At 35.2% G+C, this 16,853-nt stretch overlaps 1 protein-coding gene across 1 annotated transcript in view; it reads right to left on the bottom strand.

The window, feature by feature from the left end:
• The window catches only part of LOC123675346 (dynein heavy chain, cytoplasmic), a 263,591-nt gene that overhangs the window by 87,469 nt on the left and 159,269 nt on the right, over window positions 1-16,853 (bottom strand). Inside the window, exon 26 of the mRNA XM_045610709.1 lies at window positions 13,650-13,884. Coding sequence (XP_045466665.1) covers window positions 13,650-13,884 — 235 coding nt within the window. The remainder of the gene's footprint in view (window positions 1-13,649; window positions 13,885-16,853) is intronic.

Raw genomic sequence — 16,853 nt, 5'->3', positions numbered from 1 at the left:
AACGCTAGAGCGGGTCCTTATTGAATATTATTATGAAATATGAAAGATATTGGTAGCAAACTCCATATTTTTGATTCTTTACAATTTACAGCATAATTTGTACTTAGAAATATCGGCAAAAAAAACGTTTCGAATTCGAATCGAATTGTATCACTAATCAACTTATCTCATTATATGTATATTGTACTTATATTTTTCTTCTAGTCATTTATATTATGTATTTCTATCTTTACATTTGTGTATTTATACTCGTCATGTATATTATTTGTTTTTACCAATCCTTAAATGCCAATTTTGACATTCAATTAATTAACTTTTCGATGATTTATTCAAATGATCGGAAAGTTAATTTTTGAATAATTCGTTGAATATTTCTTCCGGAAAGATATTTTATGTTCTAGTCATTCATATTATGTATTCCTATTATTGTTCCTTACCAATCCTAAAATGATTTTCATTTTTTGTACAAGTTTGAACTTGTTGGTTTTGTTTATATTTTTTCTATGTTATTATAATTAAAATTTTACAAACTGTCGCCTTCAACTTTTTCATATTTCGGTAGAAGACCCCGATAACCCAAAATAATTTTTTTGCATTCTGAAGAGTTGACTGTTAGGGCGGCAAATTGGGTATTTGCCTAGGGCGGCAATTTGGCTAGCGACGGCCCTGCTTTTTGGGTTGAGCAGTGAATAGAGACTCCCGTGCATTTGCCTTGCCTTTGTTTTCTTCCATATGCTTGTTGAAGTTCATTCATCTGAAATTATCTCCAAATATTTTGTTTCTTTTTCCATTATATCGTTTGAAACTATTTTGACGTTTCCTGCTATTTCTTTCTTTATCGTTGTTCCTCCGAAGTAGATTTCAACTGATTTCATTGTATTGACTTTGAATCTCCATTACTTGAACTTTCCATCAGTTTGTCTAGGTTTATCTGTAAGTGCCTAGTAATTGATTTCTGCATTCTACTGTGATAGTAAATAGTGGTGTCATCTGCAAACTGGAATGTCTTGCACCTATTCATTTTCGGTATGTCTTCCATGTACAAGTTGAACAGCGGTCCTATCACCGATCCTTTCAGAACTCCGGCTTCAATTTCTTTGATCGACTTGGTACTATCAATACTCACTCTAAATATTCTATTTTCCAGGTACGATTTCATTAATCTCGTAAGTTTAGTAGGAAATTTCATCAACTTCATTCTGTATATCAGACCTTGATGCCAAATTTCATCAAATGGCTTTTCTATGTCCAGAAATATTGAACCAGTGTCTGTATAGTTCATTTGCTCCTTAATATTTTCTGTGAGTTGAACCAGTGGTTAATCGTTGAATGCTCTGCGCGAAACCCAAACTTGCGATCTGGAATTATTTTCTAGTCTTGTGCGAAAACTATTAATCTTCTGTGAATTAATTTTTCTATCTCTTTTCTTATTCCCGATAATAGGCTAATGGATCGGTAGTTCTTTGGTTCTATTTTGTCTTTTTTGTTCAAGGCTAAATCCAGTGGAAATATTCGGCTCGAAGGAGCAAGGAAATATTTTCGATATAATGGACTGTGTAAAATAATAAGTCGTGCACTGGTTAAACGGTTTATTTGAACACTATTAAAAACATAACCCCGAGTAGGTTACGCTGTTTTACAACTGACACAACAGATAAAACTGCGAGAGCGTGTTAACGAGAGAGTGAACGAGAAAGAGTTAACGAGAAAAAAGGTTAGAATTTCTCATGCGTCCAGAACATGGACTTTAACCATAGAGTGTTACGCACAGAATTCATGAATATATACAATGAAGAAAACTTATCTAAAATTATACCAATAAATACAAATTATGTTATTTACATCAGAAAACCTCATCAGAGGAAGAAATATAATAGAGAATATGAATTATAAATTAAATATATAAAAGAAAACGGACGCTTGCGCCATCTATGGGATTTCCCTCAGTATATGACTGGCGCCATCTATTGGATTTCTCTTAAGTATATGATCTTTTAAAACTGCAATTTCTCAACCAGTTCTACGATGAAAATTACGCTGTAATATTCAAGTTCACGTTACAGCTTGACGCGAAAAAAAAAACAATTTCAACCATTGATACTAAGCTTACAGATTTGATGGTTCAAGATTAGTTTAGATGTTAGAGTATAGAACGTTGACTATATTTACAGCAAGCACAAACATTTCTGGGGTGTTTTGGGATTTTTCGAAAAAATTGGCCAGAATATTTGTTTGTTACGTAATATGCACTTCCCATAGAGGTCTTCAAAGGCTATTGAACAATTTTTATGTGTTCTGATCTGTGACATTTGTGGCCCTTTCTTTGCCCACTGAGGGGCCGGTATTTTCACATGCGAATAAATAAATTTCTCTTGCGCATGTTTTATTCGTAGATAAAACCTGCGCTGTAGGAGTAAGAGATATTGACGAGTTACAAATAATGTTAACGTATGGATATATCTTCTATAGGCATCACATAGTCCGCCTTGTGAGGTTTATTCTATACAATTCAACGGCCTAACTTCAAGGGGAGATTATACAAGTGATTTGCAACAAAAAATGTCATATAACACATGGTCGAAATGTTGGTAGTTATTATTCAATTTAACATCTCTTGATAGATTAGATTAGATGGATCTTTATTTGCAACAAAAATTACAAATGGTGTCGACAGTAATAAATATAAAATATCACAGTGGTAATAATATACAAACAAACACGATACACCATAAAAACAATCACTAGGTATCACATTTTTTTTCTTAACAAGAACTCTTCTATGGAATATTTAGTTTCATCCAAAAGCAACCTTTTGACTTCTCTCTTGAAGTTATCAAGGAATTTATCACTCTTTTCCATAAAACCAATTATATCTTATTCATTTCTGCATCCTCATCGAATTTTACCATAAATTACGAAATAGCATTATATTTGCCTTAATATGAGTGGCCAAAGAGTTTTACTGACGAGTGTGGTGAGGTGGTGAATATAAATATTCTGAAGAGAGCGAAATAGTAGTATTTCTCCAATCGTTTTATGAATGAAAAACTATGAATGAGAATATGTTTTCTTTGCAGTGAAAACTTCTCCATTTTGCAGGATTTCGAACGACATATCAAGTATTGTGCTAGCTACTTTCCTTCTGCTGTAATAGCTAGCGATGGGCAACTCGAGCTGTTCAACTCGATTAACTCGATTTGCAATCTCAACGAGTCAGTTCGATTTACATTTGCGTTTATCCGAGTCAACTCGGAAGAAACCATACGATTCGGTAAATCGTGAATCCCCGTTCGTTCCCGTTGCAACTCGAGCTGTGGCTGGCCCGAGTTGGCCGATCTACGACTATACGACGTAAACCGAATCAAGCCATCGTGTGATTGGGTGGTAGAGATGGAGGGATGAAGCATTTTCGGAATAAGGATTCAGTTTGGAGTTTGGATCGTCGGTCGATAGGTAGATAGGAAGATATTTTATAGGCGGAGTAGATTAACAATGGCTCCTAAAAAAAGTGCGGCGTGGATTTTTTTTTCAAAGTCAAAAAAGAAACAGACTGTCGCCAAAAAAAATTGACCAAATATTATTTATGAATGCATATACTTTAGATAACCAAAAAAACATTTGAAATAATTTTATATTTTTTACATTTCTTCTATACCTAGTTAGAGAAATTTTATTTTGTTCATTGTTGATTTTTAGATAAATGATATATTTTTGAGAGATATGATATACATATTACGTTTATATTTTTTATTAAAATGATTTGTTTCAATAGAAGATTTCTTCGTGAATTATCTATGATAATGATTTTTCAGGAGATTTATAACTTTCAAAATTATTGTCGTGAGTACCCATTCCATATTTCATAAAAAAGATGAGAAATATACTTGATTATGATATAATTATTACTTGAATTATGAGACACTTGAGCCGTCAGAGGAATCGAGACGAATGCTCTTCGCGTCGACCGCCGAGTTGAACCTTCCTTCACCGAACTGAACTCGGTTCAACCGAGTTCAACCAATACCTCCTAGAAAACAAGTCCACGGTGCTCGACTCGAAAATATTGTGACGTCACCCATCCCAGGTCATCACATTAGGGATAGGGACGCTTTACCTTTATCCCAGTCGACAAAACTGAACTGTGATATTCACTTGTTTTGTTAGTTTTTCAACACTTGTTAGCAAGGTTATTCAACCTGTTGTGAAATTTGTGTGAATAATTAGTGTTCCGTGATATTGGACAGTACTTTTTAGTACTACCTGTGTTGAGAAAATGCCTTATATGTGTTGTGTTCCTGGGTGCAGGGGAAATTACCAAAATGGACCGGAAGTGCACGCTTTTAAGTTCCCTACAAATACATACTTGCTTGAAAAGTGGTTAGCGGCCATTCCTAGGCAAAATTTAAAACCCACATTACATACCAAAGTATGTGAGAAGCATTTCGCGGAGGATAATTCAATTAAATCCACTTCAGCGACGGATTCAAGAAGTGGTCATACAATAACGGTAACTCTGAAAATCCCTAGACTCAAACCAGATGCTGTTCCGACTTTGTTTTCTAATTGTCCTAAATATCTATCGAAAAATATCAAGTTTAGAAAAACTCGTGATGAAAAATTAGAAAGAACCGAACTAAAGTATTTGGAAAAGGCTATAGCGGAAGTAGAGTAGAATTTGAAAATTATCGAAAGTTGAATTCATATGTAGATTTTGAAACTTTTCTGAATAATTTTAAACTGCCTAAGCTGTGGAACAAAATTGTTGACGAAGAAAAAGTTTTAATATTCAAACTCAAGTATTCACCAGGGCCTATAATTACATATTGTGTTGTAGTTAAATCAAATTTGCAGGTAGAAATATTTTTATTTGGTGAGGAAATAAAAGTATCCTTCCATAATGATGAATCCAAATGTACACCCTTCAAATCTGATGATATCAACGAAAAAGACATGTTATTGAGGAGAATAGATCAAAATAACTCATCATCCGAGTGTACAGAGAATCAGAAAGATAGAATTTTAAATCATACGTCGGATTTAATAGAATCTTTTATATCTAATAGGACATCAGAAGATTTAGGAAATGACGATTGTTTAAAGGCGTTGAATTTTGTTTCAGAACAATTGAAATTACATACAATTCCCAAGGAACGATATCGGTATTCAAAAATTACAATGATTTTAGCTTCTATACTCGTCACTATAAGTCCACATGCTTACAAATTTTTAAGAAATTTTGGAGTTCTCAAATTACCTCATGTGGATACGATAAAATCTGTTTGCCGTTCCCTATCGACTGATCCAACGACAGAAGAAAAAAAAATTACCCTTGTTTATGCGAAAAACGTTTTCAAATTATTGGACGGCCATGAACGATTCGTTCTTTTATTAATAGATGAAATTCATATCAAACCATATTTGGATTATAAAGGCGGAAATATTGTTGGAACTGCATATAATAATATGAATTTGGCTAATTCTGCCTTCGTCTTCATGATATCTAGTATAACGTCGAGTTTTAAAGAAGTTGTTCATATTTGTCCAACATCTAAATTAGATCACCTTATGATTTTTGAATTGATAAAGTGTATTATTATTAAATTAGAAGAAATCGGTTTCAGAGTATTCTGTGTTATCACTGATAATAATGCAGTTAACAGTAGAGCTATGAGTAACTTCGCCGATAATAAAAACTCACTATTGTATATTGCCACCCTTCTGACAGAACAAGACCTCTCTTTTATCTTTTCGATTCGGTACACTTGCTGAAATGTATCAGGAATAATTGGTTGAATTCTAAACCGGAAGCTAAATTATGTTTTCAAGATTATGCAACAGCTGATGAAAAAATTGCTTCATTCGAATGTTTAAGGAAGCTCCATCAGTTCGAGAATGATAAATCATTAAAATTCGGTTACTCTTTGACCCTTAAGTCACTTTTTCCCTCAAACATGGAAAGACAGAATGTAACGTTAGCCCTCAAAATTTTCAATTCTTTTATAATCTCATTGTAGAAGAGAGCGACATAGATGATATTAACCCATTAGCGCCGGAATTATTTTTTTCTCGTTTCTGCGATTTTTTTGGCCTTCAGCTAGTCTTAAACGCTTTCAGAAGAGGGAAAAAAATAAATATTACGGATATTCAGGTTTTTTCAAAATCTGCTGTTGCCATATGGCAACACTAGGCGCTTGTGATACGTGTTTTGGGATATCTTTTTTTTTCAAAGTAAAAATGATTTTACGAAAAGAGGACACACTCGTACATGACGATATTGTTATAAAACAATTTGTTGTTATAGTTTATTTATTCTACAAATTAATCACAACATAATATGAACTTTACTGAGAATGGAAAGGAATGAAACAGTCAACACATAGACCAACATTACATTTTGAACACATTGTCCTGATTATTGACTTGCAAGTGCTACGAGCGCATCTCTTCTTTTTCTTTACTTCTGAGTGCATCACAAAATGATCGATTTGATCAAATCTTATTGCGTCAGAAATTCGACTATCCGGGGAAGAGGCACATGACGATGACAGTCTACCTGCTCCTTTCGGTATTAGGGTACGGCCATGGTGAGCCGCTTCTCGCGTCTCGCTTTATCGCGGCTGATTAGACTAGCGCTTGGCGACTGGTGAACCTGCTAGATTGTAGCAGGTGGTGGTCATAGTGCACCGCTCGTCAAAACGTCTCGTTGTGTTTGCCGCTGCAGCATAATTCATTTTTCATCATGAATTTATGCCGTGAGGATCTTTTGGCTATCTTAATAGCTAGTGATAATGTTTCTTTTAAACTTAAACATGGAAGGTCTACTGACGTTCATGAAATAAATAGATCACGCCAAAAAGTTGGTGAATATCATACCTTGTTTTCACAGCTGACGGCCCATCCAGAAAAATTTTTCGAATATTTCCGCATGCAAGAATTGACATTTAAGTATATTTTGAATCTAATAGAAAATCGTTTAAAAAAACAGTGGTGCAACTTTCATCAACAAAGAATTCTGCCGGAAGAACGTCTTACGGCCACTCTGAGGTAAGTTAGGATAAATGCACTGGTTCTCGACCAGTTAACAGAAACATCGATTTCGAGCACGATTTTTTCACACATAAACTTATCAAATTTTAATGGTATTGGTGTTCATCGAATCTTTGGCGAGTTTTGAATGATTTGTCATATAATTTTAAGCGTTCTTTCCGCATTTAACCTTTGAAATGTGAAAACATATAGAAAACCTCAATAACCTTCGGTTCTCGACCACGCCGCAGAGTTCTCGACCATTTTTGTGTTATTTTTCGACCACTAATAATAGTTGCCGCTCCACTTGAAAATTTTATAAAAAACTTTAGAGCGAGATGAGTGATTAGTACTTTCTTTCGTACCGTACCATCGACATCACTACCTATCACTCAGATTGGTTTCAGATGAGGTAATCAATTAAGAAACACTCGGAACGTAAAAAAAAATTATTTTGCAAAAATTTCCACTTTCTATAAATATTTCAAAATAGCAACTCATACAACATTATTTGGTTATTTTGTTCTTAATATCTATTTAGAAACTAACGAGTTAATATAAAAATATAAAACACCGACCACCGGTGGTCGAGAATTAAGTACAATCAAATTGGTTCTCGACCGCGAATAAATAAAGGGTAGAAATAAGTGTTTCAACGTTAATTCGGTGGTCGCAAACTAATATTCAGAAGGTAGATATATAAATGAATCAGGGTATCGAAAAAAAAAATGAAAATGATCCAACAGAAATATATCGGTTGAAATAAACAATTATTGAAGTAACATATTGGTTCTCGACCACTTTGGTCGAGAAATAAAAGGTACAAATTTTCCAATACCAGTTCGCGACCGCCGAATATTGAACAAAAAAATATACATTTATTTGCTTTTTGATTGAAATACACTCGAAAATATATTATAGTTGATATGGAACAAAATATACACACATAATTCATTTAAAATAAGAAATAATTACTATTTTCTGGTCATATATCACAAAGCACTTTTTTAAGAGAGGACGAGAAAGCACCCTTTTCTATGAAAGACGATTATAAACTAATTTTTAGCGCGAAAACTTTGACCTATACCACTACTATGCAAACTATCTTGGAAGGGTAGAATGGTCGAGAACACGTACCGCGAAAATATTTTGCACTACATGATATATTTTAATTATTATTTTATCTCAAATCACGGAATGGTCGAGAACCAGTGCTTTTACCCTAATTATCTTCATATTTGTGTTCATTGGTTCAGTACCCTGAGTATATTTGTTTATTTCATTTGCCATATATCGACTCATATAATTTCCACCGACTGAAAGATGTAGATGAATTTCTTGTAATTGAAACATCAAATTTTCTCTTAAAAAAATTATATTGAATAAGTAAAAAAAATAATATAAAATAACAATATCCCATATCACGCTATTTAAAAACACTTTAGAAATCAAAATCTCTTTATTAATGTCCATCCTATCGATATTTATTCACTACTACGTCCAAATTCCTTTATGAAATCAATCGAGCGGGCTTACCGGCAAGCGAGAAAAGAATTAGTAATTCATTCCGGTAAAAGCGAGAAGAAGCTGGCTGAGCACTCGGAAGCGGGCGAGCAGGCGCACTATGTCCATACCAGATCATTTCTTCGTATGTTTATTACCAGCTAGCAAGACGCGATAAAGCGAGACGCGAGAAGCGGCTCACCATGGCCGTACCCTTACACGATACTTGCGCCACCTCTCGTTTGAATTCTAGCTGCGAGATCTTCTGTCTTCCTGTTTTTTGTGCAAAATCCAGCTATTCTGCATGGCTACGTCTAACATCCATGTAATTAGGGGCCAGTACCATTTCTTTCCACGAATTCCTATGCGGTAACAACTAATATTTTGATCCATCTGATCAGTTCCGCCCATATACAAATTGTATTTCTCGATTACCTCGGAATCATTATATTTCTTTTTTGTTGCTGGGAAAATATTTTCACATAGCTAATTCTTTCGGCACCACACGACGTTGAAATCATTGTGACGACTGCATTATCCATCCATCTTGCATAGAGATGACCATCAGTTTTTTCCATTGCCGTTTCAAAATAGCCTCGAGTTTTTTTTTAAACGATTTTTTGTCTAGCAAGGGACAGTCTCGTGGGATCCGATTTTACCGGATAGTCCCAATAGCTGAATAACCGCGGAATTTTAAAAACGAAAATAAAGCTGCACCAGAAAACAAATTATCCACGTAAAAATTATACGGCAACTGCATTTTTTCCTGAGGCATTTCATCTAGAAGTACTAGTAAAGGACTAGCAGCTGTTCCAAATAATTTTGCGTAGTCCGTATTGACGTTTGGACCTTTCCCCTGGTAGAGTTCAAAATTCGCTAAATATCCGTCTTTTGTGTTGAGGCTCCATATTTTGTACCCAAATCTTATAGGTTTACCACGTATAAACTGCTTGCAGCCATGACATCCGAAATATTTGACCATACTTTCATCATAAGCTAGATGGGTTTCGGGAACAAAATTGACAATACACCCCTTCTTCATCATTTTGATAAAAGGACGTATTTTCCAAGCCTTATCGTTATTATCAATTTTGGTATTGTCTGCAAAGTGTAAGAAACGACAAATTTGTAGAAATCTATCTCTACGCATAGATTGTGTTACTGCGATATTCTTCATGTCATCATTTGAGTCCCAATAATGACGCTTGGATGGCAGGTTATTGTATCCACTCAGATATAAAATTGCTAAAAAGCATCTGATTTCCCCCGCTTTTACCTTCGGATCGGGGCAATTCAAAAACAACGCATATCGCCTGGTTTCTTCAAGCAAGAACTGAATAACTTCGTCGTCTATGAATTGTTCAAAAATATCAATTATTGACATATATTGGTACTTCGAATAATCAGGTGCTGGAAATGCTTTCGGTGCCTCTACATCAAAATCTGTTGATTTATGCCATCGCGGCTTAGTTTTTTCTTTTTCCCGCTCAGTCATCCACTTCTTTGACCTATCGCATATTGAAATTGACGTATTAGAAAAATCCCGAAGGGATGATGGTCCCGCAATTAGTTCGGCCGGAGAGTCACCACCATCGCTGTTGCTCCATTCAACCCCAACTCTTTCATTATTCGGCAGCCTCATTTCGGCATTGGCTTGTAGCTGTCGAGATGTCAAGTTGTCCAATAGTCTAAAGAGATTAGAAATGTTTTAAAATACTCGGAAAAATTGATCTAAAATGAAACTTACCCTCCATCATCTTCTTCTCCTGAATCCTCATGGGTCTACATTCGGTTCAGGGGGCTCAATATAAATATCTCCTCCTATATTGTCGTTATATATCATATACAACACTTCGGCAAGAGAGAAACCTTTCCTAAGAACCAAAAACAAAACTGCATTATCACTGAGTATAAGCGCCTAGCGTTGCCAGATGGCAACACGAACATTCAACACAATAATTCCACACAAAATAAATTTCTGACTTTCTTTCAAATATGTCAGATATATAACTCGAAGCATGTGCAACACCATTTTGGAAAGAAAAATTCCAAATTCAAAGGCATATAAGAAGAATGATACTTACTCGAACGTAGGGTCCATGTTTTACACAAGTTCAAATCAACTCAATGTTTCACAAATTCACGTGACCGAACAGGTTAACTCACAACGAAACACTGGCGACTGGTGCATAAAGGAACCTTTGCGCATCGGGTTTGATTCCCCCCACTGTTATAGATACAAATCTGCGGGATTGGGAGTTAAGGAAGATATGCCTGTGATTACTTATTTAGCAGGTTATTGTTGTTATATTGTTCTGAGGAAAATTCAGTGTGGAAGATGTAAGCGAATATTGATTTTAGATGATGAACTTATTGTTGAAGATAATTACTGTCTCATTACAAATTTAAGCCGAAGACGATTGCTTTATCCTCAAAATTCTGTTATGCAAATAGTTTTATATTCATATTTAATTTTCAATAAAATAATTCAAGAATTCGAAGAGACATTCCTTAGTATTCATAATAAGGGAACATGTCTCATTCAATTTATTTCGAAATATATTATTCAGAATGAAATGTTGCCAGAAATCATTGCGAAATTCATTCCGGTGAATTAATAGCTAATATAGTGATAACATGCACTACAAATACTCTTTTGAAGAACTACTGCGGAAAAACTAATGATCGTCTAGTTAAAACATCCAATAAAAGAAAAGCGAAGACATTTGATACTCAATAATCACCTGTGATTTGTGATTTTTTGAATTTCTCGGCATGGAGGGAATGTGTCTATTGTAAGGGAGGACGCTGATTTAATCGTTTCATTGACTGACCAAATATTGATCAATAGCAAAGATCAGTTACAGTTAATTGACAACATATTCCTAATGAAACGCGGAAAGGGCAATCAGCAAATCGTGATCTATAGTCAACAACAACAAGGTGTCCTTGGATGCAAAACGACACATCTTACTTCTCAATGCCTTAGCGGCTGTCACACGACCTTTTTCCGACAAAGTCAAGGTCAAATTCTTTCGAACTCTTGTCAAAAATTCTAACCTCCTAAGTGATTTCTCGGTTTTTCTCGACCACAAAGCCACTCCTGACCAGGTTGCTGATGTTGGAGCGAAATTCACTGCAGCAGTTTACTCAAGGCAGTCCCTCAACCAACTGAGATATCAACTCTTTCAGAGGACCTTCTGTAAACACACTTTGAAGTTAGCGTCGTTCATACCAATGAAATGGCCGCTCACAAACATCTTCAGGGCGTTGCTGGTGCATATATGGAGGGACCGAGAGATGAATTTAGAGCAATAGGGAAGGAAATCCTCCCCAGATGATTTGAGGCCCGTCAGCACACTCGGCCTCCAGTTCCCGAGGCATTATTTCAAACTCAATTTCCTGCGCCTGCAAAAAGGCATGCTCCTCCCGAAAAGTGGGACTCAAGACCTCAGCCATTTGCACCCTCTGCAAGAGGCATGCATGCCTCAATTCAGTCGGTGTGCAGAATGACATAATTATCGACTCTTCTGAACTCCCGAGTACTTCTAGCAATAAAAGGATCAACTATAGAAGAGAAAGAAGAGCACCTAGAACTGAAGTATGAAGAAGAGTTCCCTGAACAAGCCGGACCCTCAAAAAGAAGGCGAACCCGTTAAACATGCTATATGGTAAATCATTACAATAAATTAAGAATTCATAATTTAAAGTATGGCAATTCCTGATCAGCTGGCAATTCCTGATCAGCAGTGTAATATAAAACTCATGCGCAGCCTACAGGACCTACTGAGACGTGGTTCTGCCCAAAAGAAAAAGACGAAGAATCATCTCGTAATTGTATGACGCATGTAAAGAACTCCTTGTTCATTGTAAATACATATACACGCTTTGATAGAATGAGAAACCCTATAATTTTCTCTTCCCTGTTCTATTTTCTGTTATCGTCTGGTAGTCATCAATGATGGGTGGGAATCAGAGCTACATAATATAATGATTTTTTAAGTTTAAATTGGTATATGAGTCGACTAAATGTAATGTAACTTTAAAAAATGCATTGATGTGAGAAGGCACTACGAACTCTATTGGTTTAAAATTCATATATCAGCACAGGAGTAAGCGACTTCCAAATTTCAAGAAGCATCTGATTCACAATTAAATTTTATACACGTTTATTCTCATGGCATTTCTCAATTGGTGTAGTCCTTTTCGACCTACAGACGTTGGAAGTTCAGCAGTTTGTAAAAATCGTCTAACTTTGACAGTCAATTGCGGCTGAACGGCTCAACCGGTTTTAATATTTCGAACGCCTTTATACGTTGAATTTAATGTTCTTTAAAAAAGAAGAAGATAAAATTTTATGGAAGATGCGTACTTTTCGAGTCATAAGCGAAATACTAAAAAAAAAATGATTTCACGATTTTTTGGCTCTCAAATCTGAAGCACAACCAAGAAACCGTAGCAAAGATAGATAAGTTATTCAGAATCCCCAAAAGGGGTTAAAACGGTTTCCAGCTCTTGAGAAACTTTTAGGGGCTAGAGCACTAATTTGCCTGGGCTATTGATCATTTTATTTATTTTAATTCGTTGTAGTAGGTTGTTTATATTGCATTTGCAAATCACTACTAACTTGTGAACTGTACTAAACAGCAAGTACGAACGATTTTTGGGCACTACAATTAGTTTAGTCACTAAATCACTCGCTACTCGACTTAAATACTCGCCAAATGCGGACAAACCTTTGGAGTCGAACAGACAGAATTTGAGGACAGATTCGTCATTCGTGAGATGAACCCTATCGTCTGAGACCCTTACCTGTTCATAATATGAAAATTGCAGACATAGTGTTGAAACAAGTGATCGGTTCGGAGAACGAGCGCTCAAAAAATAAACTAAACAAAAATGAGGAAAAGGAGCGCTCGTTCATGTATACTCCAATTGTGCCCTTAGGGCCAAATATCTACATATAATTTTCTGTGGTCTCCATGGACACGAGCCCAAACGATCTTGATTTTACTTCAGAGCTCTCTTTATTTCTGGACAATTTTAACGGTTCTTATATTGGAAAAAAAGATTGATTAATATTTTTCTTGAAAGAACAAAATATGAAAGTTGAACAATACCTTCCCTTTGTGCTCCTTCTTTACATTGAGTCATCAAAGTTGTATACTCGTCACCTTCAAAAAGACCGGGAACTTCTCCATTGGCTAGTAAAGTATTCATTCTTTCTAGGAAACTGGAATCTAGCATATTTGATTCATCGAGAATAAAAGCAATCTTTTCATCCTTGCATCCACTTCTTCTTAATACTTGTCTGAGATCTTCATCGAAATCTTCCGCTTTATATTTATTGTGTACCTGGAAAAAATCATTGCTCAATCCAATTTTTTGTTGAAAATGCTGAAACTCGTGGACTTATATTTCTGATTTCCCAATTAATGATGATGAATTCATCGATTTTTTTTAATGGAGACATATTATGGCATGGACACCATGGTCTTTTAATTACCTATTTATTTATATAAATCGTTGTATGATCTATTCATAAAAGGTAAATACAAACATGTTTATTTGTTTTAGTCTACTATTTTTCAGTATTCAGTATTAGTATTTATCATGTCTATTGAAATTACAATATATGCTGGAACTTATGACCCTTAGCGTCAATAATAACGGATAACGAACATTTCTCTTCAATCAAAACCAAAGCGAAAGCAATGACCATTTGGCATCAAAAGACATTCAAATCTTGAGTATATAATTCAATTTCAAATGAGATGGAAAAAGAACGAATCGAAATTTTAATTATGATCGACTGTAGGAATGAAACGAGAACTGAAAGAGAAGTATGTAATTTATTTAACGCGAAGTATCCAAACCGAGATCACCTAATTTCTCAATCTACTCTAAGCAGAATTGAAAATAAATTTCTCCTACAACTGCTATGAAAAGTAGCGTATTCTCCACAGCTTACTCAATTCCAAAACTATGTATTGCTCATACTGTGGGAAATATTATTCCCCACGGCACTTTGCCAACACCTCGCTTGGTAGACCAATGAAATTGGGCATTTGAGTAGTTTCTATAGAAACGCAATAAATTAGCACACACTGTCAACGAAGGCCATTTTGATTTGAATCAAGTCCATTACTTGAATAATTTAAATTTGTACAGTTGTAGGAAAAGTATAGTGTGCAACATGTAGAGAAAGTCCTTTTCTCGCTCGTGTGTTTGCGGCACTCGCCTTTCAGGCTCGTGCCACAAACTTCCACACTCGCGAGAAAAGTTGGACTTTCCCCACTTGTTGCACAATATACTATAGAGAAACGAGTGATGCAAAATTTGGTCCTAAAAGTGATAGAATGCAATTTCTGAAGACAAAAAGTGGATGTTATTCTTGCGTTCGAAGAAAATCTTCATACCGATTCGAAACAGGAAACACTGGATAATCATTCTACAGTTCTCAGAACTTTACATAAATCAAGGCTTCATTCTTGGAAGGTGCATCTGGTGCAAGAGCTGATGGAAGACGACAGGATAATAGAATTCAGAGAGAATATGAACAGAAATGCAATTTTTTTTGGACAATGCACCTTATTCTGTTCAAAGAGGTCGCGTAAATCGCCCAACTTATCGATACTGGTGAAGGAAAATCGGCATTGGATGGAGGACCACTATATTCACTGTCCAGAAAAGTTAAATGTTTGGGATGGAATTATAAACCACCGAATTATAGCACCCTACTTTCTTTTAAGAACGCTGGATGATCCAAGATGTTAATAATTTTTTCAGGAATTCCTGTTACTAGAGATAATAGACTATTTCCAGATGGAGATGATTTATGTTTTCAACAAGATGCTTCCCCTCACATTTCGCTGTTGACGAAAGAGCCTATTTTAGTAATGTAAATAGGTAGATTGGGACAGGATTATGGAATGGACCCCAAGGTCACCACACTTGACACCGTTGGACTTTTTTTATGGAATTGAAAATTAAAGCGTCGTCCAGAATGCCAGAGATACTGATACTATCGATTTCCTTTCATTTTGAATCTCAGTCATAATATCGCCTGAACCCTTGAAGAGAAAAAAACAACAAAATTGGCCTTTTATAATCTGAAAACCACACGAACTCTATTTTTTGAATTAAAAGATTCAACACCTTCAGATAACTAATGGGGTATATAAAATACCCTATCTGGGATGCTCAAAAAATAATCGAAACAACCCTTAAAAATGAGTATTAAACAACATAGACATGATTGCAATGAGAGATTCAGAGATAAGGAAAATACAACCACCCTTGCAGAATATCATACGTTCAACAAAGAGGATATAATGGATTATAAAAGGAATGGAAATAAAAGAAACATCAGGAAATAATTTCTATAAAATTAAATGAGACCGCCAATAACAGGACCTAAACACAAGATCTAAGCCAACTATATGCTTATTCATTAGACAGAAATAGTAAATTCCACAATCCATAAATATGTTATAATTTATATGACAATAGTTCTGACAGTGATTGCAATTTTATAATAGACTTTTTATTAGTGTTTATACCATTCTATCTTAGTTATACACTCAACAAAGTCTTACTGTTATTTTCTAATATTCTCCGTACTCTTTAGTCGAGTACGGACTTGGTAAGCAAATATTATAAACTTCAACTCTGTTACCTTTTATTCATACATATGTGTCACTTCCACCTATACATATTTCGTTTTTTTTTTTGTAGCCTTGATAAAGTCTAAATATATAAACCAAAAGTTGGCCTACCCTGCGCTCACACTAAATCCGTCATCGGCAGAACTTTGCTCGGACGATGACGGCTGAGGATATTTCAACCGGCGTCATCGGAAGATCTGTCTGCGCACTCTCATTCATTTACATGTATTTGATTCGGTCATCCGAGTTCGGCCGATGACGGATATAGTGTGAGCGTAGGGTAAGTCCAAATTGTTCTCCTGATTTCATTGGTCCTAACCCTGTAAATTGAACTGCTACATTTATTGTAATCTTAATGATAAATAATAGTACTGTAATAAAAATATGACTGAAACAAATAAACATGTTTGAATTCACCTCATATAAATATATCCTAAAAACATTTGTACCATTGGATAGGTAATCAAAAGACCTTCAAATTGAGACATTACTTTACTCATTAAAAAAATCGATGACGTTAACACGGCCATACCAATGTCGTAATCTTTTTCGCGCGAATGTCAAAAATTGGGGAATAATAAATATAAATGTTTTTCAGCTTTTTGACAGAAATTATTCTTTCAAAGAAAATGAATTAATTCCCTCCATTTGCACCAT

Source organism: Harmonia axyridis, chromosome 1 (assembly GCF_914767665.1).
Source record: "Harmonia axyridis chromosome 1, icHarAxyr1.1, whole genome shotgun sequence".
NCBI classification, from domain to species: domain Eukaryota; kingdom Metazoa; phylum Arthropoda; class Insecta; order Coleoptera; family Coccinellidae; genus Harmonia; species Harmonia axyridis.
The sequence above is the reverse complement of the archived record's forward strand: the minus strand, read 5'-3'. Positions and strand labels throughout refer to the sequence as shown.